This window comes from Salvelinus namaycush, chromosome 3 (assembly GCF_016432855.1).
Source record: "Salvelinus namaycush isolate Seneca chromosome 3, SaNama_1.0, whole genome shotgun sequence".
In the NCBI taxonomy this organism is placed as follows: domain Eukaryota; kingdom Metazoa; phylum Chordata; class Actinopteri; order Salmoniformes; family Salmonidae; genus Salvelinus; species Salvelinus namaycush.
In genome coordinates this window covers 84319988-84343212 of record NC_052309.1, presented here as the reverse complement: position 1 = coordinate 84343212, position 23225 = coordinate 84319988, and the positions used below count along the sequence as shown (strand labels likewise).

The window sequence follows — 23225 nt, the reverse complement described above, 5'->3', positions numbered from 1 at the left end:
GTACAGTGCTGGCTGGGTATGTAAAGACAGGGTTAGCAGTACCGTGCTGGCTGGGTATGTAAAGAGCAGGGTTAGCAGTACAGTGCTGGCTGGGTATGTAAAGAGCAGGGTTAGCAGTACAGGTCTGGCTGGGTATGTAAAGAGCAGGGTTAGCAGTACCGTGCTGGCTGGGTATGTAAAGAGCAGGGTTAGCAGTACAGTGCTGGCTGGGTATGTAAAGAGCAGGGTTAGCAGTACAGTCCTGGCTGGGTATGTAAAGAGCAGGGTTAGCAGTACAGGTCTGGCTGGGTATGTAAAGAGCAGGGTTAGCAGTACAGTGCTGGCTGGGTATGTAAAGATCAGGGTTAGCAGTACAGTGCTGGCTGGGTATGTAAAGAGCAGGGTTAGCAGTACAGTGCTGGCTGGGTATGTAAAGAGCAGGGTTAGCAGTACCGTGCTGGCTGGGTAGTTAAAGAGCAGGGGTTAGCAGTACAGTGCTGGCTGGGTAGTTAAAGATCAGGGTTAGCAGTACAGTGCTGGCTGGGTATGTAAGAGAGCAGGGTTAGCAGTACAGTGCTGGCTGAGTAGTTAAAGAGCAGGGTTAGCAGTACCGTGCTGGCTGAGTAGTTAAAGAGCAGGGTTAGCAGTACCGTGCTGGCTGAGTAGTTAAAGGACATTTAAAAACATGTCAACTTGATATTCATCATCTCCAGCACCACCTCAACATCAGCATCTGTGAAAATGGTGCGTTTCTATGTTTGGTAGTAAAAAATAATAGAGGAACATAAGTGTTTCCAATGACATCATTAACATATTGATAGACAATTAGTGGCAATGCCTGCTCATATTGAGCAGCACAAGATGCACACCGATGATGTCATTGGCCTCTATCTTTTTACTACAAAACATAGAAACGCACCATTTTTACAGATGTTTGGGTGGTGCTGGAGAGGATGAATATCAAGTAGAACAATTGTGAAATTCCCCTTTAAAGAGCAGGGTTACCAGAACAGACCGACACACCTGCAGCATTCTTTGAAAACAACCAGGCCAGACACACAGAGCAGGGCCAAACCAGAGAGGGCCAGGCAGGCCACCATTGGGCTGTAAATAACAAGGGAGAGGAGGGAGAGAGACTGGAGAGGAGCATCTGCGTTCCTGTAGACACACACAGACACACAGTTACACACCCACACACACGCACGCAGACCCGAGCAGACCCAGAGCAGAGCAGACCCAGAGCGACCAGAGCAGAGCAGACAGACAGACACAATCAGAAAGACGGACAGAGCAGAACAGACAGACATAAAGACGGACAGAGCAGAACAGACAGACAGAAAGACGGACAGCGCAGAACAGACAGAAAGACGGACAGATCAGACGACAGAAGACGGACAAAACAGACAGACAGACCGAAAGACGACAGAGCAGAACAGACGGACAGAAAGAAAGACGGACAGAGCAGAACAGACCCGAAGACAGGTAGACAGACATACACACAAACACACACCAAGCATGCAAGTGTACACAGACACTGACAGGCAGACACTGACAGGCAGACATACACACTCCCATTCAGCACACAGACAGTCACACATACATTGGATGAACATACTATAGAGAAAGTCAAAGTGTAAAATATTTGGGAGTGTGGGTGGATGACAAGCTGAGCTTCACTGTTCATGTGGAGAACTTGATAAGGAAGCTCAAGCTGAAAATAGGTTTTTATTACCGGCAATAAGGCTTGTTTTTCCTCTGAAGTCCAGGAAGGAGCTGGTACGATGTACAGTACCTGTCAAAAGTTTAGACACACCTACTCATTTTCTACATTGCAGATATAGTGAAGACATCAGAACTATGAAATAACACATATGGATTCATGTAGTAACCAAAACAGTGTTAAACAAATCAAAATATATTTTATTTGAGATTCTTCAAAGCAGCCACCCTTTGCCTTGATGACAGCTTCGCACGCTCTTGGCATTCTGTCAACCAGCTTCACCTAGATGATTTTCCAAAAGTCTTGAAGGAGTTCCCACATATGCTGAGCACTTGTTGCTGCTTTTTCTTCACTCTGCGTCTAACTCATCCCAAACCATCTCAATTGGGTTGAGGTTGGGTTTGTGGAGGCCAGATCATCTGATGCAGCGCTCCATCACTCTCCTTCTTGGTCAAATAGCCTTACACAGCCTGGAGGTGTGTCAAATCAAATGTTATTGGTCACATACACATGGTTAGCAGATGTTATTGGTCACATACACATGGTTACAGATATTGTTGCGAGTCTAGCGAAATTCTTATGCTTCTAGATCTGACAGTATCTGACAGGTAATATCTAACAATTCCACAACAAAACCTAATATCTAACAATTCCACAACAAAACCTAATACACACAATCTAATAAAGGAATGGGATGAGAATACAGTGGGGCAAAAAAGTATTAGTCAGCCACCAATTGTGCAATTCTCCCACTTAAAAAGATGAGAGAGGCCTGTAATTTTCATCAGGTCCTGGAGTGGCCTAGCCAGTCTCCAGATCTCAACCCCATAGAAAATCTTTGGAGGAGTTGAAAGTCTGTGTTGCCCAGCAACAGCCCCAAAACATTACTGCTCTAGAGGAGATCTGCATGGAGGAATGGGCCAAAATACCAGCAACAGTGTGTGAAAACCTTGTGAAGACTTACAGAAAACGTTTGACCTCTGTCATTGCCAACAAAGGGTATATAACAAATATTGAGATAAACTTTTGTTATTGACCAAATACTTATTTCCACCATAATTTGCAAATAAATTCATTAAAAAATCCTACAATGTGATTTTCAGGATTTTTTTTTTCTCATTTTGTCTGTCATAGTTGAAGTGTACCTATGATGAAAATTACAGGCCTCTCTCATCTTTTTAAGTGGGAGAACTGACACAATTGGTGGCTGACTAAATACTTTTTTGCCCCACTGTATATAAGTATAAAATATATGGATGAGCAGTGACAGAGTGGCTAAGATGCAATAGATAGTGAAGGATACAGTACATATGAGATGAGTAATGCGAGATATGTAAACAAAAGTGGCATTATATAAAGTGACTAGTGTTCCATTTATTAAAGTGGCCAATGATTCGAGTCTGTATGTAGGCTGCAGCCTCTCTGTGTTAGTGATGGCTGTTTAACAGTCTGATGGCCTTGAGATAGAAGCTGTTTTTTCAATCTCTCTATCCCAGCTTTGATGCACCTGTACAGACCTCACCTTCTGGATGATAGCGGGGTGAACAGGCAGTGGCTCGGGTGGTTGTTGTCCTTGAGGATCTTTATGGCCTTCCTGTGACATTGGTGTTGTAGGTGCCCTGGAGGGCAGGTAGTTTGCCCCTGGTGATGCGTTGTGCAGACAGCACCACCCTCTGGAGAGCCCTGCGGTTGTGGGCGGTGCAGTTGCCGTACCAGGCGGTAATACAGCCCGACAGAATGCGCTCAATTGTGCATCTGTAAAAGTTAGAAGGGTTTTCGGTGACAAGCCACGTTTTTTCAGCCTCCTGAGGTTGAAGAGACGCTTTTGCGCCTTCTTCACCACACTGTCTGTGTGCTTGGACCATTTGAGATACAGAGGAACTTAAAACGTTCCACCTTCTCCACTGCTGTCTCATCGATGTGGATAGGGGGGTGCTCCCTCTGCTGTTTCCTGAAGTCCATGATCATGTCTTTTGTTTTGTGACATTGAGTATGAGGTTATTTTCTTGACACCACACTTCGAGGGCCCTCGCCTCCTCCCTGTAGGCTGTCTCGTCGTTGTTGGTAATCAAGCCTACTACTGTGGTGTCGTCTGGAAACTGATGATTGAGTTGGAGGTGTGCATGGCCACGCAGTCATGAGTGAACAGGGAGTACAGGAGGGGCTGAGCACGCACCCTTGTGGGGCCCCAGTGTTGAGGATCAGCGGAGTCGAGATGTTTTTCCTACCTTCACACCTGGGGCGGCCAATCAGGAAGTCCAGGACCCAGTTTCACAGGGCGGGGATCAAGACCCAGGGTCTCAAGCTTAATGATGAGTTTGGAGGGTACTATGGTGTTGAATGCTGAGCTGTAGTCAATGAACGCATTATTACATATGTATTCCTCTTGTCCAGGTGGGATAGGGAAGTGTGCAGTGTAAATGCGATTGCATCGTCTGTGGACCTATTGGGGCGGTAAGCGTAGCCTAATGGTGGATTATAGTGGGCTATGTTGCAGCTGGTGAGCTCTTTCTTTGATCGGGTCTCTCTTGTTAAAACATCTCTGTTAGACTAACCTGGATGAATAAAGGTTAAAGCACGGTTAATAAAGAAGATGGTGTAGAAATCTGCTTACAGGTCCAGGATACAGTACCTGTGTGTTGGTACTTCAGTTCATCACTTCACAGGTCTTTGTGAAACAAGCCCGTAGATGCTCCAGTACTAATGGCCTCCTTCCTTCAAGTTATTTCCGTTATTCTCCCCCATGCTCATGGCCTACTCATTGACATTCTTCCACCAGAAAAGATGTGTCAGAGCTGCCTGGTGAATGGCTTGATCTTGAGTCATGGCATGAGAGGATGAGGACACACCTGCTGGGCCTAGAATAGACAGCGTGAATAGGGATATATGTGTTTATAGCATAGATAGTTAGGCTGGGAGTGCGGCCTAAGGACTGGGATGCACCGCCAAGAGGAAGCATTTGAGTTTTTTTTTTTTTTTTTTTTTTTTTTTGTTTTTTGTTCCTCTGATCACTGGCTGATAATGGGGGAATAGAATACGTGGTATTCTGTTCTGTTGAATTCGTCTCTTTCTCTTTGGTATTGTCTCTGCTCTCTCGCTCATCTTTGCTCTATCAATTCAAATGTGCTTTATGGGGAAATACACTCTGTATATGCAAAATCATTCCATAAACTATAGTATCTCTCTCTCTCTATCTCTCTCTATATCTCTATCTCTCTGCAGTGTCTGAGATCTGCCAAGCTGCTGGGCTTGTCAGCCCCGAGGCTTCCTCAAGCTACTCATGGTCACTTGGAGACCCCTCTCCTCCCCCCACACCCCCCTCATGGTGCTGGCTGCCGTGCTGGGGGGCTTGCTCCGGAGACCTCTTGAAACCACACATCAGAAGATCGCGATACGCTGGTCCAACCAGACGTCTGCCAAGGTACCAGCATGTGAGTCTATGACCTGAACCTATGGGTTGACCATGGGTTGCGAATTGGGGGAAAAGGGAATGCCATAAACTACTGGTACAGGATCAGATCCTTATCACATGAATTGGTCTGTGGTTAGGGGTAACCTGATGTTATATTTGAGTCTCCAGTCAGCGTTCAGGTGAAGTCGGCATATAGACCGAGAGATGAAACGGCACCCTTTTCTGAGGATTAGTTTTGACCCTAAAATTGTTACAGTGACAGGTTATTAAGATACGATGCATTTTTCTCTATCAGGATGTTGTAAAGCTTTTAGGGATACTGTGCTGTGAGGTCAGGGGGTTCACCATTGAGTACATCCACCAAAAACTGACTCCACGAACGGCCACTGAGCAAGGCACATGTTGTTTCACCAATCTTCATTTAATTTCAACTTGCTAGAGTCCTCTCGTAACCCCCACCCCCCCAACGAGAGAGAGCGAGACACAGACGGAGAGAGAGACACAGATGGGGAGGAGAGGAGAGACACAGATGGGGAGAGATGGTGAGAGAGAGGACAACAGATGGGGAGAGAGAGAGAGACAACAGACAGAGAGAGAGAGACAGGAGAGAACAGAGAGAGAGAAGAGACACAGACGGAGAGAGAGAGAGAACACCAGACGGAGAGAGAGAGAGACACAGACGGAGAGAGAGAGAGACACAGACAGAGAGAGTAGGACAGACGGAGAGAGAGAGGAACACACCAGCCCAGAAGGAGGAAAGAGAACACACAGGACAGAGAGAGAAGAGAGACACAGGACGGAGAGAGAGAGAGACACAGACAGAGAGAGAGAGAGAGACACAGACAGAGAGAGAGGGAAACACACGGAGAGAGAGACAAAGACGGAGAGAGAGAGGAGAGAAGACGGAGAAGAGAGACACAGACGGAGAGAGAGAGACACAGACGGAGAGAGAGAGGGACACAGACGGAGAGAGAGAGACACAGACGGAGAGAGAGAGACACAGACGGAGAGAGAGGACACAGACGGAGAGAGAGAAAGACACAGACAGAGAGCGCGAGAGAGAACAGACAGAGAGAGAGACACAGACGGAGAGAGAGAGAGACACAGACGGAGAGAAGAGAGAGAGAGACACCCCCTCTGCAGAGAGCGAGAGGACACAGGACAGAGAGAGAGAGAGAGGACACAGCGGAGAGAGAGAGAGAGAGACACAGACGGAGAGAGCCGAGAGACACAGACGGGGAGCGAGAGAGACCACAGAAAGGGAGAGAGAGAGACCACAGACAGGGAGAGATGAGAGAGACACAGGACAGAGAGAGAGAGGACAGCCGGGGAGAGAGAGAGAGACTAGGACAGAGAGAGGGAGGAGAGAGACCCAGACAGAGAGAGAGAGAAAGAGAAGACACAGTACAGAAGAGAGAGAGGCACAGACGGGGAGAGAGAGACAGAAGGAGAGAGAGACACAGACGGAGAGATAAAAGGAGAGAGAGAACAACATCTTATGTCTCAGTGGAAAAAGAGGAAAAGTAAAAGACCAGAGCAGCTCTTTCCTCCATTCCTCTCCTCTGGTGTCCCACATTTAGTTACCTTTGATATTAAAATAACATTCTCTGGCTCGAAGCTCGGATGGGCCGATTTCACAATGCACTCACACTGCTGGCTGCATGAGTCACGTACCCATAACAACCCCTGAGGGCTCAGAAGAATTCATCTGGAGGGGATGATTACTTTTTGATAATAAAATACTAATTCTTCCTGACCCCCTGCTGTGTCTGGTGACCCCCCTAGCTTGACTCCACAGTCACCCCCCCCCCCCCACCCCCCTGGTCCATTTCAGAAAAGACACATGGGGGCAACCCGTTTTAAAAAAAAAATAAACATCACGTGTGTGGAAGAGTGCAAAGTAGAGCCCCCACCCCCTGTTACCAAACCACTGCCCCCCAACCCCTTTAAAGCACTGAGAATCCAACATTTCAAGAGGGTCAGGGTCCGGGGCAGACAGACAGGAGGGGAAAACAGGAATCCACCTCTCTAGACTCTCCACCCCTCTCTAGCAGGGGTCAAGCCAGCGCACGATCGGACACAGATGGAGACAGACCTTTTGCCGCTGTCTGTCTGTCTCAATAAAGATCATCAGAAGTTAGTCTCTGTGGGTACTGAAGGAAGCAGTACAGACAGTCCTGGCTGGCTAGCATGGGTATGTAACGAGAAGGGTTGCAGTACAGTCCTGGCTGGCTATCTGGGTATGAAAGGAGCAGTGTTAGCAGTACGTCATGGTGGCAGTGGGTATGTAAAGAGCAGGGTTAGCAGTACAGTCCTAGCTGGCTAGCTCGGGATATGTAAAGATCAGTTAGCAGTACCAGTCCTGGCTGGCTAGCTGGGTAGTTAAAGAGCAGGGTAGCAGTACAGTCCTGGCTGGCGTAGTGGGTAGTAAAGATCAGGGTTAGCAGTACAGTACTGGCTGGCTAGCTGGTTATGTAAAGAGCAGGTAGCAGTAAAGTCATGGATGGCTAGCTGGGTATGTAAAGATCAGGGTTAGCAGTACAGTACTGGCGGCTAGCTGGGATGTAAAGATCAGGGTAGCAGTTACCAGTCATGGCTGGGTAGTTAAGATCAGGGTTAGCAGTAAGTCTGGCTGCTAGTAAAGATCAGGGTTAGCAGTAACAGTCTGGCTGGCTAGTTAAAGACAGGGTTAGCAGTACAGTCTGGCTGCTAGCTGGGTAGTTAAAGATCAGGGTTAGCAGTACAGTCATGGCTGGGTAGTAAAGATCAGGGGTTAGCAGTACAGTCCTGGGATGGCTAGTTAGATTCAGGGTTAGCAGTACAGTCCTGGCTGGGATGTAAGATCAGGGTTAGCAGTACAGTCCTGGCTGGCTAGCTGGGTAGTAAAGATCAGGTTAGCAGTACAGTCCTGGCTGGCTAGCTGGGTATGTAAAGAGCAGGGTTAAGCAGTACAGTCCGATGATAGCTGGGTAGTAAAAGTAGCCGGGTAGCAGTACCAGTCCTGGCTGGCTAGCTGGGTATAAAGATCAGGGTTAGCAGTACAGTACTGTGGCTAGCTGGGCTGTAAAGACGGGTTAGCAGTACAGTCATGGCTGGCTAGCTGGGATGTAAAGATCAGGGTTGCAGTACAAGTACTGGCTGGCTAGCGGGCGGTATGTAAAGATCAGGTTAGGCAGTTACGTCATGGCTGGGTAGTTAAAGATCAGGGTAGCAGTACAGTCCTGGCTGGCTAGCTGGGTAGTTAAAGATCAGGGTTAGCAGTAAAGTCATGGCTGCGGAGTAAAGATCAGGGTTAGCAGTACCGTCCTGGATGGTAGTAAAAGATCAGGGTAGCAGTACAGTTTCCTGGCTTGGTAGGTAAAGATCAGGTTAGCAGTACAGTCCTGGCTGGGTAGTTAAAGACAGGGTTTCAGTACAGTCCTGGCTGGGTAGTTACAAATATCAGGGTTAAACAGTACAGTCCTGGCTGGTAGTTAAAGATCAGGGTTGCAGTACAGTCCTGGATGGCTAGCTGAGGTAGTTAAAGACAGGGTAGCAGTACAGGTCTGACTGGCGTATGTAAAGATTCGGGTAGCAGTAACAGGTCCTGGCTGGGATAGTTGAAAGATCAGGGTTAGAGTACAGTCTGGCGGGGTAGGTAAAGAGCAAGGGTTAGCAGGTACAGGTCTGCTGGGTATGTAAAGAGCAGGGTTAGCAGAACAGTGCTGGCTGGGTATGTAAAGAGCAGGGTAGCAGTACAGTGCTGGCTGGGTATGTAAAGAGCAGGGTAGCAGTACAGTGCTGGCGGCGTTGTAAAGAGTAGGGTTAGCAGTACAGTGCTGGCTCGGGTATGTAAGAGCAGGGTTAGCAGCACAGTGCTGGCTGTGTATGTAAAGAGCAGGTTAGCAGTACAGGTCTGGTGGGTATGAAAGGCAGGGTTAGGCAGTACGTCCTGCTGGTAGTTGAAGCAGGGTTAGCAGTACAGTCTGGATGGGTATGTAAAAGATAGGGTTAGCAGTACAGTACTGGCTGGGTATAAAGAGCAGGAGTAGCAGTACAGTGCTGGCTGGGTAGTTAAAGATCAGGGTTAGCAGACCGTGCGGGAGGGTATGTAAAGCGAGGTGTAGCAGTTAAGGTCTGCTGGGATGTAAAGAGCAGGGTTAGCAGTACCGTGCTGGCTGGGTAGTAAAGAGCAGGTTAGCAGTACAGTTTCCTGGCTGTGTCTGTAAAGATCAGGGGAGCAGTACAGTCCTGGCTGGGTATGTAAAGAGCAGGGTGCAGAGTACAGTGGGCTGGGTAGTTAAAGAGCAGGGTTAGCAGTACCGTGCGGTGGGTATGTAAAAGAGCAGGGTTAGCAGTACAGTGCTGGCGGGTAGTAAAGAGCAGGAGTTAAGCAGACAGTGCTGGCTGGGTATGTAACGAGCAGGGGGGGGGGTGTGGGGGGGGGGTAGAAGTACAGGTCTGCGGGTATGGAAAGAGCAGGGTAGCAGTACAGGTGGCTGGGTAGTTAAAGAGCAGTGGTAGCGTACCGGCTGGCTGGGTATGTAAATATCAGGGTTAGCAGTACAGTCCTGGCTGGGGTATGTAGGAAGAGCAGGGTTAGCAGGACAGTGCTGCTGGGCTATGTAAGGACCAGGGTTAGCAGTTACACAGTGCTGGCTGGTATGTAAAGAGCAGGTTAGCAGTACAGTGCTGGCTGGGTATGTTAAAGACCAGGGTTAGCAGTACAGTGCTGGCTGAGGTATGAAACGAGAGGTAGCAGTACAGTGCTGGTGGGTAGTTAAAGAGCAGGGTAGCAGACCGTGCTGGGTCTGGGTATGTAAAGAGCAGGGTTAGCACGACATCGCCATTGGGGGACTAAAGAGCATGGGGTAGACACAAGTCCCGTGCTGCTGGGTATGTAAAGAGCCAGGGTTAGACAGTACCGTGAGTGGCGGGTATGTAAAGAGCAGGGGTAGCAGTACAGTGCTGGCTGGTAGTAAAGAGCAGGTTAGCAGGTACAGTGCTGGCCTGAGGTATGTAAAGAGCCAGGGTTAGCAGTGACGTGCTGCTGGGTATGTAAAAGGAGCAGGGTTAGCAGTACAAGTGCAGGCTGGTATGTAACAGACCAGGGTTAGCAGTACAGGCTGGCTGGGTATGTAAAGAGCAGGTTAGCAGTTACGTGCTGGCGGGTATGTAAAAGAGCAGGGCGTAGCAGTACAGTCTGGCGGGTATGTAAGAGCAGGGTTAGCAGTAGCGTGCTGGGGTATGTAAAGGAGTAGGGTTAGCAGTACAGTGCTGGCTGGTATGTAAGAGCAGGGTTAGCAGTACATGCTGGCTGGGTGTAAAGAGCGGGTTAGCATTACCGTGCTGGCTGGGTATGTAAAGAGCAGGAGTTCGCAGTACCGTGCGGCTGAGTAGTAAAGAGCAGGGTAGCAGTACGTGCTGGCGGGTATGGAAAGAGCAGGGTAGCAGTACAGGCGGCTGGTTATGCTAAAGAGCAGGGTTAGCAGTACCGTGCTGGCTGGGTATGGAAAGATCAGGTTAGCAGTACCGTGCTGTCTGGGTAGTTAAAGAGCAGGGTAGCAGTACAGGGTCTGCTGGGTAGTTAAAGATCAGGGTTAGCAGTACGTGCGGCTGGGTATGTAAAGAGCAGGGTTAGCAGTACAGGCTGCTGGGTATGTACAAAGAGTAGGGTTAGCCAGTACAGGTATGGCTGGGGTAGTTAAAGAGCAGGGTAGCAGTACAGTGCTGGCTGGGTATGTAAGAGCAGGGTTAGCAGTACAAGTGCTGGCTGGTAGTTAATAGAGCAGGGTTAGCAGTACAGGTCTGGCTAGGGTATGTAAAGAGCAGGTTAGCAGACAGTGCTGGCTGGGTATGTAAAGAGTAGGGTTAGCAGTACATGCTGGCTGGGTAGTAAAGAGCAGGGTTAGCGTACAGTGCTGGCTGGGTATGTAAGGAGTAGGGTAGCAGTACAGTGCTGCTGGGAGTAAAGAGCAGGGTTAGCAGTACAGTGATGGCTGGGTATGTAAAAGAGTAGGTTAGACAGTACAGTGCGCTGGGTATGTAAAGAGCAGGGTTAGCAGTACAGTCTGGCGGTATGTAAGATCAGGGTTAGCAGTACAGTGCTGGCTGGGTAGTTAAAGATCAGGGTTAGCAGTACAGTCCTGAGCTGGGTAGTAAAGAGCAGGTTAGCAGTACAGTGCCGGCTGGGTAGTTAAAGAGCAGGGTTAGCAGTACCGCGCTGCTGGATGTAAAAGCGCAGGGGTAGCAGTACAGGTCTGGCTGGGTATGTAAAGAGGCAAGGTTAGCCGTACCGTGTGGCTGGGTCACTGTAAAGAGCAGGGTAGCAGTACAGTCCTGCTGGGTATGTAAAGATCAGGTTAGCAGTACAGCCTAGGATGGGTATGTAAAGAGCAGGGTTAGCCAGTACAGTGCTGGGCTGGGTAGTAAAGACCAGGTTAGCAGTCCAGTGCTGGCTGGGTATGTCAAGAGCAGGAGGAGCAGGACAGTGCTGAGGGTATGTAAGACCAGGAGTTAGTTGATGGAACGTTCGGCGGCACTGGTGCTGGGTGAAAGATGGGACCAAACAGTGTACTTCCGATTGCCGATGGTTGTCTAGTTGGTGGGGCTGAGATGGCGGGCGGTCGCCTTTGTCTGCGGCCAGTTGCAGTACATTGCTGCTGGGTATGTAAAGACAGGGTTAGCAGTACAGTGCTGGCTGAGGTAGTTAAAGAGCAGGGTTAGCAGTACCGTGCTGGCCTGGGTAATGTAAGAGCAGGGTAGCAGACAGTGCTGGCGGGGTTAAAAGAGCAGTGGGTAGCAGTACCGTGCTCGGCTGGGTATGTAAAGAGCAGGGTTAGCAGTACCGTGCTGGTGGGTATGTAAAGAGCAGGGTTAGCAGGTACAAGTGCTGGCTGGGTATGTAAGTAAGCAGGTCAGCAGTACAGTGCTGGCTGGTATGTAAGGAGCAAGTGTAGCAGTACCGTGCTGGGCTGGGTATGTACAGAGCAGGGTTAGCAGTACAGTGCTGGTGGGGATGTAAAGACCAGGGTTAGCAGGTACAGTGCTGGCTGGGTATGTAAAGAGCAGGTTAGCAGTACCGTGCTGTATGGTATGTAAGAGCAGGGTAGCGTACAGGTCTGGCTGGGTATGTAAAGAGCAGGTTAGCAGTAGAGTGCTGGCTGGAGTATGTAAAGAGTAGGGTTAGCAGTAGCAGGGCTGGCTGGGTATTGTAAAGAGCAGGGTAGCAGTACAGTGCTGGTGGGTATGTAAAGAGAGGGTAGCAGTACCGTGATTTGGCTGGGTAGTAAAGAGCAGGGTTAGCAGTACGTGCTGGCTGAGGAGTTAAAGAGCAGGGTTAGCAGTACGTGCTGGGGGTATGTAAAGAGCAGGGTTAGCAGTAACGTGCTGGCTGGGTATGTAAAGAGCAGGGTAGCCAGTACCGTGCTGGCGGGTATGTAAAGCTCGGGTTAGCAGTACGTGCTGGGGTGGGTAGTTAAAGAAGCAGGTTAGCAGTAAGGTCTGGCGGGTAGTTAAGATCCAGGGTTAGCAGTACAGTGCTGGCTGGTGTATGTAAATAGCAGGGTTTAGCAGTACAGTGCTGGCCTGGGTATGTAAAGAGTAGGGTTAGGCATTACAGGTCTGGCTGGGTAGTTAAAGAGCAGCGGTTAGCAGTACAGTGCTGGTGGGTAGTAAAGAGCAGGGTTAGCAGTACAGTGCGGGCGGATTTAGTTAAAGAGCAGGGTTAGAGTACAGTCTGGCGGTATGTAAAGAGCAGGTTAGCAGTACAGTGCTGGCTGGGTAGGTAAAGAGTAGGGTTAGCAGGCAGTGCTGCTGGGTAGTTAAAGATCAGGGTTAGCAGTACAGGGTCATGGCTGGGTTAGGTAAAGATCAGGGTTAGCAGGGACAGTCCTGGCGCTAGTAAAGATCAGGGTTAGCAGTACAGTTCCTGCTGGGTCTGTAAAGATCAGGGTAAGCAGTTACAGTCCTGGCTGGCTAGCTGGGTGTTAAAGCTCAGGGTTAGCAGTACAGTCCGGGCTGGCTAGCTGGGTTATGTAAAGAGCAGGTTAGCAGTACAGTCCTGGCTGGCTACGGGTTGTAAAGAGCAGGGTTAGCAGTACAGTCCTGGCTGGCTAGCTGGGTAGTTAAGATCAGGGTTAGCAGTACAGTAACTGGTGGCTAGCTGGGTATGTAAAAGACAGGGTAGCAGTACAGTCATTGCTGCTAGACTGGGTATGTAAGATCAGGGTTAGCAGTACAGTATGGCCTGGCTAGCTGGGTATGTAAAGGATCAGGGTTAGCAGTACAGTCAAGCGGGTAGTTAAAGCTCAGGTAGCAGTTACAGTACTGGCTGCTAGTTAAAGATCAGGGTTTAGCAAGTTACGTCCTGGCTGGCTAGTAAAGATCAGGGTTAGCCCGTACAGTCCTGGCTGGCTAGCTGGGTAGTTAAAGATCAAAGGGTAGCAGTACGTCATGGCTGGTAGTTAAAATAAGGTTGCAGTTACAGTCCTGGCTGCTCTAGTTAAAGATCCGGTGTTAGCAGTACGTCTGGGCGGGTAATGTAAAGATCAGTGTTAACGCAGTACAGTCCTGGCTGGGTAGTTAACGATCAGGGTAGCAGTACAGTGCTGGCTGGGTATGCAAAAGAGCAGGTTAGCAGTACAGTCCTGCTGGGTAGTTAAAGATCAGGGTTAACAGTACAGTCTGGCTGGCTAGTAAAGATCAGGGTTAAGAGTACAGTCCTGCTGGCTAGCCTGGGTAGTTAAAGATCAGGGGTAGCCAGTACAGGTCTGGCGGGTATGTAAAGAGTAGGGTTAGCAGTACAGTCCTGGCTGGGTAGTTAAAGATAAGGGTCCAGTACAGGTCTGGTGGTTATGTAAAGAGCAGGTTAGCAGTACAGGTCTGGCTGGGAGTAAAGAGCCAGGTTTAGCAGTACAGTGCTGGCTGGGTATGTAAAGAGCAGGGTAGCAGTACAGTGCTGGCTGGTATGTAAAGAGCAGTTAGCAGTACAGTTGCTGGTGGTATGTAAGAGTAGGGTTAGCAGTACAGTGCTGGCTGTGATGTAAGAGCATGTTAGCGTCAGTTGCTGGCTGGGTATGTAAAGAGGCAGGGTTAGCAGGTACAGTCTGGCTGGGTAGATAAAGAGCAGGGTTAGCAGTACAGCCTGGGCTGGGTAGTTACAGATCAGGGTTAGCAGTACAGTCTCCGGCTGGGTAGTAAAGATCAGGGTTAGCAGTACAGTCCTGGCTGGGTATGTAAAGAGGCAGGGTTAGAGTACAGTGCTGGAGGCTGGCTAGTTAAAGATCAAGGGTTAGCAGTGACCGTGCTGGCGGGTATGTAAAGAGCAGGGTAGCAGACAGGTATGCTGGGTATGTAAAGAGCAGGGTCGCAGTTACCGGTGCTGGCTGGGTATGTAAAGAGCAGGGTTAGCAGTACAAGGCCTGGCTGGGTATGTAAGATCAGGTTAGGCAGTACAGTCCTGGTGGGTATGTAAAGAGCAGGGTTAGCAGTACAGCTGGACGGGTAGTTAAGAGCAGGGTTAGCAGTACCGTGTGCTGGGTATGTAAAGAGCAGGGTTAGCAAGTACAGTGGCTGGGCGGGTATGTAAGAGCAGGGTAGCAGTACAGTGCTGGCTGGGTATGTAAAGAGCAGGGTTAGCAGTACAGGTCTGGCTGGGTATGTAAAGAGCAGGTTAGCAGTCAGTGCTGCTGGGTAGTTAAAGAGCAGGTTAGCAGTACCGTGTGGCGGGTATGTAAATATCAGGGTTAGCAGTACAGTCCTGGCGGGAGGTAAAGGAGCAGGGTTAGCAGTACAGTGCTGGCTGGGGTATGTAAAGACCATGGTTAGCAGTACAGTGCTGCTGGGTATGTAAAGAGCGGTAGCAGTACAGTGCTGGCTGGGTATGTAAAGACAGGGTTCGCAGTACAGTGCTGGGTGGGTATGTAAGAGCAGGGAGCAGTACAGGCTGCTGGGTAGTAAAGAGCAGGGTTAGCCGTACCGTGCTGGTGGGTATGTAAGAGCAGGGTTAGCCAGTACATGCTGCTGGGTATAAAGAGCAGGTTAGAGTACCGTGCGGCTGGGTATGTAAAAGAGCAGGGTTAGCATTACCGTGCTGTGTATGTAACGGCAGGGTTAGCAGTACAGGCTGGTGGGTATGTAAAAGAGCAAGGGTTAGAAGTACAGTGCGGCTGGGTATTAAAGAGCAGGTTAGCAGTACCGTGCTGGCTGGGTATGTAAAGTAGCAGGGTTAGCAGTACAGTGCTGCTGGGTATGTAAAGGGACCAGGGTTAGCAGAAAAACCCCAAAAACCCAACTACAGTGCTCCCCCCCCCGGGGTATGGAAAGAGCAGGGTTAGCAGTACCGTGCGGCCGTGTATGTAAAGAGAGGGTTAGCCAGTAAGGTCTGGACTGGGTATGTAAAGAGCAGGGTTAGCAGTAGAGTGCTGGCTGGGTATGTAAAGAGAGGGTTAGCATACAGTGCTGGCGGGTAGTTAAAGAGCAGGGTTCGCAGTACAGTGTGGCTGGTATGTAAAGAGCAGGAGTTAGCCGTACCGGTGCTGGCTGGGTATGAAAGAGGCAGGGTTAGCAGTACCGTGTCTGGCTGAGTAGTTAAGAGAGGGTTAGCAGTACCGTGCTCGCTGGGCTATGTAAAGAGCAGGGTGTAGCAGTACCGTGCTGGCTGGGTATGTAAAGAAGCAGGGTTAGCAGTAACGTGCTGGCTGGGTATGTAAGATCAGGGTTAGCGTACCGTGCTGGCGTTTATTTTAAAGAGCAGGGTAGCAGTACAGGTCTGGCTGGGTAGTAAAAGATCAGGGTTAGCAGTACGTGATGCTGGGTATGTAAAGAGCAGGGTTAGCAGTACAGCTGGCTGGGTATGTAAGAGAGGGTAGCAGACAGGTCTGCTGGGTAGTTAAAGAGCAGGGTTAGCATTACAGTGGCTTTCCTTTTTTTTTTTTGCTGGTATGTAAAGAGCAGTTAGCAGTACAGTGCTGCTGGCTAGTTAAAGAGCAGGGTATCAGTACAGGGTCTGGCTGGGTATGTAAGAGCAGGTTAGCAGTACAGTGCTGGCTGGGTATGTAAGAGTAGGGTTAGCAGTACAGTGCTGGCTGGTAGTTAAAGAGCAGGTTAGCAGTACAGTGCTGGTGGGTATGTAAAGAGTAGGCGTTAGCAGGTACAGTGCGGTGGTATGTAAAGAGCAGGGTTAGCAGTTACAGTGCTGCTGGGTATGTAAAGAGTAGGGTTAGCAGTACAGTTGCTGGCTGTATGTAAAGAGCAGGGTTAGCAGCTACAGTCCTGGCTGGGTAGTAAAGGATCAGGGTTAGCAGTACAGTGATGGCTGGTAGTAAAGATCAGGGTTAGCATTACAGTCCTGGCTGGGTAGTAAAGAGCAGGTTAGCAGTACAGTGCTGCTGGGTAGTTAAAGAGCAGGGTCTAGAGACCGTGCTGGCTGGGTATGTAAAGAGCAGGTTAGCAGTACAGGTCTGAGCTGGGTATGTAAAGAGCAGGGTAGCAGTACAGTGCTGGCGGGTATAAAGAGCCGGGTTAGCAGTACCGTGCTGGCTGGGTATGCTAAGAGCAGGGTTAGCAGTACCGTGCTGGCTGGGATGTAAAGAGCAGGGTTAGCAGTACAGTGCAGGCTGGGTATGTAAGGTGAGCAGGGTGCAGTACAGTGCTGGCGGGTATGTAAAGAGCAGGGTAGCAGTGGGTACCGGATGGCTGGGTATGTAAAGAGCAGGTTAGCAGTACGTGCTGGGCTGGGTATGTAAAGACAGGGTTAGCAGTACAGTGCTGGGGTATGAAAGAGCAGGGTAGCAGTACCGTCTGGCTGGGATGTAAGAGCAGGGTTAGCAGTCCAGTCTGGTGGGTATGTAAGAGCAGGGTTAGCAGTAGAGTGCTGGTGGGTATGTAAGGAGTAGGGTTAGCAGTACAGTGCTGGCTGGGTATGTAAAGAGCAGGGTTAGCAGACAGTGCTGGCTGGGTATGTAAAAGAGCAGGGTTAGCAGTACCGTGCTGGCTGGTATGTAAAAGAAGGAGGAACAGGGTTAGCAGTACCGTGCTGTGATTAGTTAAAGAGCAGGGGTAGCAGTTACCGGCGCTGGGTATGTAAAGAGCAGGGTTAGCAGACCGTGCTGGTGGGTATGTAAAGAGAGCAGGGTTAGCCGTACCGTGCTGGGGCGGGTATGTAAGATCAGGGTTAGCCGTTACCGTGATGGCTGGTAGTTAAAGAGCAGTGGTTGCAGTACAGGTCTGGCTGGGTAGTTAAAGATCAGGGTTAGCAGACAGTGTGGTGGTATGTAAGAGCAGGGTTAGCAGTACAGGGCTGGCTGGGTATGTAAAGAGAGGTTAGCAGTACAAAAAGGTCTGGCTGGGTAGTTAAAGAGCCAGGTTAGCAGTACGTGTGCTGGGTATGTAAAGAGCAGGGTAGCAAGTACAGTGCTGCTGCGGTAGTTAAAGAGCAGGCGTAGCAGTACAGTTGGGCGTGTATGTAAAGAGACAAGGGTTAGCAGTACAGTGCTGGATGGGTATGGAAGAGTAGGGTTAGCAGTACATGCTGGCTGGGTAGTTAAAGAGAAGGGTAGCAGTACAGTGCTGGCTGGGTATGTAAAGATTAGGTTAGCAGTACAGTGCTGCTGGGTATGTAAAGAGCAGGGTAGCAGTACAGTGCTGGCTGGGTATGTAAAAGAGTAGGGTTAGCAGTACAGTGCTGGATGGGTATGTAAGAGCAGGGTAGCAGTACAGTCCTGCGGGTATGTAAAGATCAGGGTTAGCAGTACAGTGCTGGCTGGGTAGTAAGATCAGGTTCGCAGTACAGTCCTTGGCTGGGTATGTAAAGAGCAGGGTTAGCAGTACAGTGTGGCTGGGTAGTTAAAGAGCAGGGTTAGCAGAAACACACACCACCAATACAGTGCTGGCTGGGTAGTAAAGAGCAGGGTAGCCGACAGTTGTGGCTGGGTATGTAAAGAGCAGGGTTAGCAGCACAGGCTGGCTGGGTATGTAAGAGCAGGGTTAGCAGTAAAGTGCTGGCTGGTATGTAAGAGCAAGGGTAGCAGTACAGTGCTGGTGGGATGTAAAGAGCAGGGTTAGCAGTTACAGTGCTGGCTGGTATGTAAAGAGCAGGGTAGCAGTACAGTGCTGGCTGGGTAGTAAAGATCAGGGTTAGCAGTACCAGTGCTGCGGTAGTAAATGAGCAGGGTTAGCAGTACAGTGCTGGCGGGTAGTTAAAGATCAGGGTTAGCAGTACAGTGCGGCTGGGTAGTTAAAGATCAGGGTTAGCAGTCCAGTGCTGGCTGGAGTAAAAGAGCAGGGTGGTGGGGTGGGATACAGTCAGTGCTGGCTGGGTAGGTAAAGATTAGGTTAGCAGTACAGTGCTAGGCTGGTAGGTAAAGATCAGGTTAGCAGTACAGTCTGGCTGAGGTAGTTAAAGAGCAGGGTAGCAGTACAGTCCTGGACTGGGTATGTAAAGATCAGGAGTAGCAGTACAGTCTGGATGGGTAGTAAAGAGCAGGGTTAGCATACCCAGGCTGGCTGGGTATGTAAATAGCAGGGTTAGCAGTACAGCTGTGGGTATGTAAGAGCAGGTTAGCAAGTACAGTGCTGCGGGTAGTTAAGAGCAAGGTTAGCAGTACAGTCTGGCTGGGTATGTAAAGAGCAGGGTTAGCAGTACAGTGCTGCTTGAGGAGTTAAAGATCAGGGTTAGCAGTTACAGTGATGGCTGGGTATGTAAAGAGCCGGGTAGCCGTACAGTGCGGGTGGGTATGTAAAGGACCCGGGTTAGCAGTTACAGGCTGGCTGGGTATGAAAGAGCAAGGGTTAGCAGTACAGTGCTGGCCGAGGTATGAAAGAGGCAGGGTAGCAGTACCGTGCTGGCTGGGTATGTAAAGAGAGGGTTGCAGTACAGTGCTGGCTGAGTAGGTTAAAGAGCAGGTAGCAGTACAGTGCTGGCTGGGTATGTAAACGAGCAGGGTTAGCAGTTACAGTGCTGGTCTGGGTAGTTAAAGAGCAGGGTTAGCAGTACAGTGTAGGCTGGGATGTAAAGAGCAGGGTTAAGCAGTACAGTGCTGCGGGTAGTTAAAGAACAGGGTTAGCAGTACCGTGCTGGCTGGGTATGTAAAGAGCAGGGTAGCGACCAGTGCTGGCTGGGTATGGAAAGAGCAGGTTGCAGTACCGTGCTGGCTGGGTATGTAAAGAGCAGGTTAGCAGTACAGTGCTGGCGGGTATGTAAAAAGAGCAGGGTCGCAGTACAGGTCCTGCATGGGTATGTAAAGAGCAGGGTTAGCAGTACGTGCTGGATGGGTATGTAAAGGCAGGGTTAGCAGTACAGTGCTGGCTGGGATGTAAAGAGCAGGGTTAGCAGTACAGCCTGGCGGGTATTCCACAAGCTAGGAGTTAGCAGTAACAGGTCTGGTGGGTATGTAAAGAGCAGGTAGCAGTACAGTGCTGCTGGGATGTAAAGATCCAGGGTTAGCAGTACAGTGCTGGCTGGTATGTAAAGAAGCAGGGTTAGCAGTACAGTGCTGGATGGTATGAAGAGAGGTTGCAGTACCAGCTGGTTGGTAGTTAAAGAGCAGGTTAGCAGTACAGTGCTGGCTGGGGAGTTAAAATCAGGGTTAGCAGTACAGTGCTGGCTGGGTATGTAAAGAGCAGGGTTAAGCAGTACAGACTGGCTGAGTAGCTTAAAGAGCAGGGTTAGCAGTACGTGCTGGTGAGTAGGTAAAGAGCAGGGTTAGCAGTACCGTGCTGGCTGAGTAGTTTAATAGGACATTTAAAACACATGTCATTGATATTCATCATCTCCAGCACCACCCTCAACATCAGCATCTGTGAAAATTGTGCGTTTCTATGTTTGGTAGTAAAAATAATTAGAGGAACATAGTGTTCTCCACTGACAATCTTAACCTATTGATTGACAATTAGTGCAATGCCTGCTCATAATTGAGCAGCACAAGATGCACACCGATGATGTCATTGGCCTCTATCTTTTTTACTACAAAACATAGAAACGCACATTTTACAGATGTTGGGGGGTGCTGGAGAGGATGCATATCAAGTAGAACAATTGTGAAATTCCCCTTAAAGAGCAGGGTACCAGAAACAGACGACACACTGCTAGCAGTCTTGAAAAACAACCAGCCAGGCACACAGAGCAGGGGCCAAACCCAGAGAGGGGCCAGGCAGGCACCATTCGGGCTGTTAAATAAAAAGGGAGAGGAGGGAGAGAGACTGGAGAGAGCATCTGGTTCCTGTAGACACACAGGACACCACAGTTACACACCCAACACACACGCAGCAGACCAGAGCAGACCCAGAGCAGAGCAGACCCAGAGCAGACCCAGAGCAGAGCAGACAGACAGACAACAATCAGAAAGACGGACAGAGCAGAACAGACGACATAAGACGGACAGAGCAGAACAGAACAGACAGAAGACGGACAGCGCAGAACAGGACAGAAAGACGGACAGATCAGGGACGACAGAAGACGGACAAAAACAGACAGAAGACCGAAAGACGGACAGAGCAGAACAGACGGAACAGAAAGAAAGGATCGGACAGAGCAGAACGACCCGAAAAGACAGGTAGACAGACATACACACAAACACACACCAAGCATGCAAGTGTACACAGACACTGACAGGCAAGCCACTGACAGGCAGAAATACAAACTCCATGCAGCACACAGACAGACACAACATACATTGGATGAACATACTATAGAGAAGTCAAGTGTAAACAATATTGGAGTGTGGGTGGAGACAAGTGAGCGTCACGTTCATGTGGAGAATGTTGGGTACCCGTATGTGTCCTGGGTGGTGTTCATTAGGGCATGCAACATTAAACGTTTTGCAACTGGTAATGGTAAATTACTGTTTCTTATTGGACAATCCATATAGTCCCTTTTTGTTTTAGTCAGTTTTCATCCGTTTGGTGCCTAATGAACATGACCGTCCGGTTGTGTAGTGCAGATCTGGGTCAGTCTCCAGCTCCACACAGTGTAATGCTGATGGATACTGGCTGAGTCTCTCCCTGCCAGTCATAAATCCACATGGCCCCCTTCCTGTCTGAACAGTCAGTGTCAGACAACTGGGAACACAACCAGAAACGGCTTGTCTTGTCCTGTGTGATTCTGTAGGATTGATCACCCTCTTCCCCCTCTTCCTCTCTCATTAGCAGCCTGCAAAAGAGACATAGAAAGAGAGGGAGACCTGCTCATTGGCTACTGAAGGAAAGCGAGAGGGAGGGAGGGAAGGCGGGAGAGAGGGAGGGGGGCGGGAGAGAGGAGGGAGGGAGGAGGGAGAGAGGGAGAGAGGGAGGGAAGAAGCATGTGGAGGCTATTCATTTAAAATGTGTTCCACTTGCTCTGACAAGTCCCACGGAGAGGAAATCTCAATCGTAAAACCAAAAAGTACATGTCTGGAAATGGGACTTAGACTGTAGAGTAGATGCAGTCCTCTCGCAGTATCACTGTGACAGCAGAAAACACCCAACAAATGATGTTCCCTTCTTGCCTACTGAAGTGTTTTGTTGAAAAGAATGTTTGTAAAATTCTCCATCAGCAAAACTGGGCCAGAGGGCTATGGAACAGTTTGTTCTGTCTCTATTACACAGTTAGAAATAGGAGAACACAGTTACAACACAGTTAACTTATTAGCACTTGTAGATTTAGAGGCTGCCCAATTCTGATCTTTTGCCAAATTATTGTCTTTTGAACCAATCATTCAGATCAGATCTTTTGCCCATAATTGGTGCAACGGAGCCTTAGATGTAAATCTTAATTGGTCCATTTGTGTGCTTTTAGTAGGCTAATGCATGTAGCATTTTCTTGCACTTTCTAACCCCCCCCCCCCCCCCCCCCCCACACCACCACCTCTCTACTCCTCCCAGTGGCGCGTCCGGGCCTGGGCTGCAGGGAGCTGGTGGTGAGGAACCTGTCCAACCTGCTGCCGGCGCTGGCCCGCGACAGTGGTTGACTGGGTGGCGGGCACGCGGGTCAAGACGGCCCAGCTGCTGTATGCCCTGCTGCTGCACGCTGAGGACCACTGCACCCAGCACCTGCAGCTGCTGCTCTCCACGCTGTACCGCGCCTGCAACGACCCGAGAGCGACGTGGTCACCAACGTGAGTGGTCGAGACATAGAGACACATGCTATCACTACGTGTTCTATGTAATCCAATGGGTTGTAAATGGTTAAGGTAGGGGTTAAGGTTAGGATTTAGGGTAGGGATGTCCCAAGGATTCTGGATAGCACTGACCTTTATCTCATCCTAGGGGGGGTGGTCAGGTCAGGAAGTGGTAGTCCTAATGGTTGGATGATAGTGGTTGATGATAGTGGAAGGCCTAATGGTTGGATGATAGTGGTTGGATGGTAGTGGTAGGCCTAATGGTTGGATGCTAGTGGTAGGCCTAATGGTTGGATGATAGTGGTAGGCCTAATGGTTGGATGATAGTGGTAGGCCTAATGGTTGGATGATAGTGGTAGGCCTAAAGGTTGGATGAAAGTGGTAGGCCTAATGGTTGGATGATAGTGGTAGGTCTAATGGTTGAATGATAGTGGTAGGCCTAATGGTTGGATGATAGTGGTAGTCTTAATGGTTGGATGATAGTGGTAGGCCTAATGGTTGAATGATAGTGGTAGGCCTAATGGTTGGATGATAGTGGTGGGATGGTAGTGGTAGGCCTAATGGTTGGATGATAGTGGTAGGTCTAATGGTTGGATGATAGTGGTAGGCCTAATGGTTGGATGATAGTGGTAGGCCTAATGGTTGGATGATAGTGGTAGGCCTAATGGTTGGATGATAGTGGTAGGTCCTAATAGTTTGGATGATAGTGGTAGGCCTAATGGTTGGATGATAGTGGTAGGTCTAATAGTTGGATGATAGTGGTAGGTCTAATAGTTGGATGATAGTGGTAGGTCTAATGGTTGGATGATAGTGGTAGGCCTAATGGTTGGATGATAGTGGTAGGTCTAATGATTGGATGATAGTGGTAGGTCTAATGGTTGGATGATAGTGGTAGGTCTAATGGTTGGATGATAGTGGTTGGATGATAGTGGTAGGCCTAATGATTGGATGATAGTGGTAGGTCTAATGATTGGATGATAGTGGTAGGTCTAATGGTTGGATGATAGTGGTAGGCCTAATGGTTGGATGATAGTGGTAG

At 49.4% G+C, this 23225-nt stretch overlaps 1 protein-coding gene across 1 annotated transcript in view; it reads left to right on the top strand.

Moving 5' to 3' along the window:
• The window catches only part of LOC120044085 (dynein assembly factor 5, axonemal-like), a 120688-nt gene that overhangs the window by 23849 nt on the left and 73614 nt on the right, over window positions 1–23225 (top strand). The window contains exons 7-9 of the mRNA XM_038988673.1: window positions 4956–5130; window positions 21951–22031; window positions 22116–22183. Of these exons, the coding sequence (XP_038844601.1) occupies window positions 4956–5130; window positions 21951–22031; window positions 22116–22183 (324 nt within the window). The remainder of the gene's footprint in view (window positions 1–4955; window positions 5131–21950; window positions 22032–22115; window positions 22184–23225) is intronic.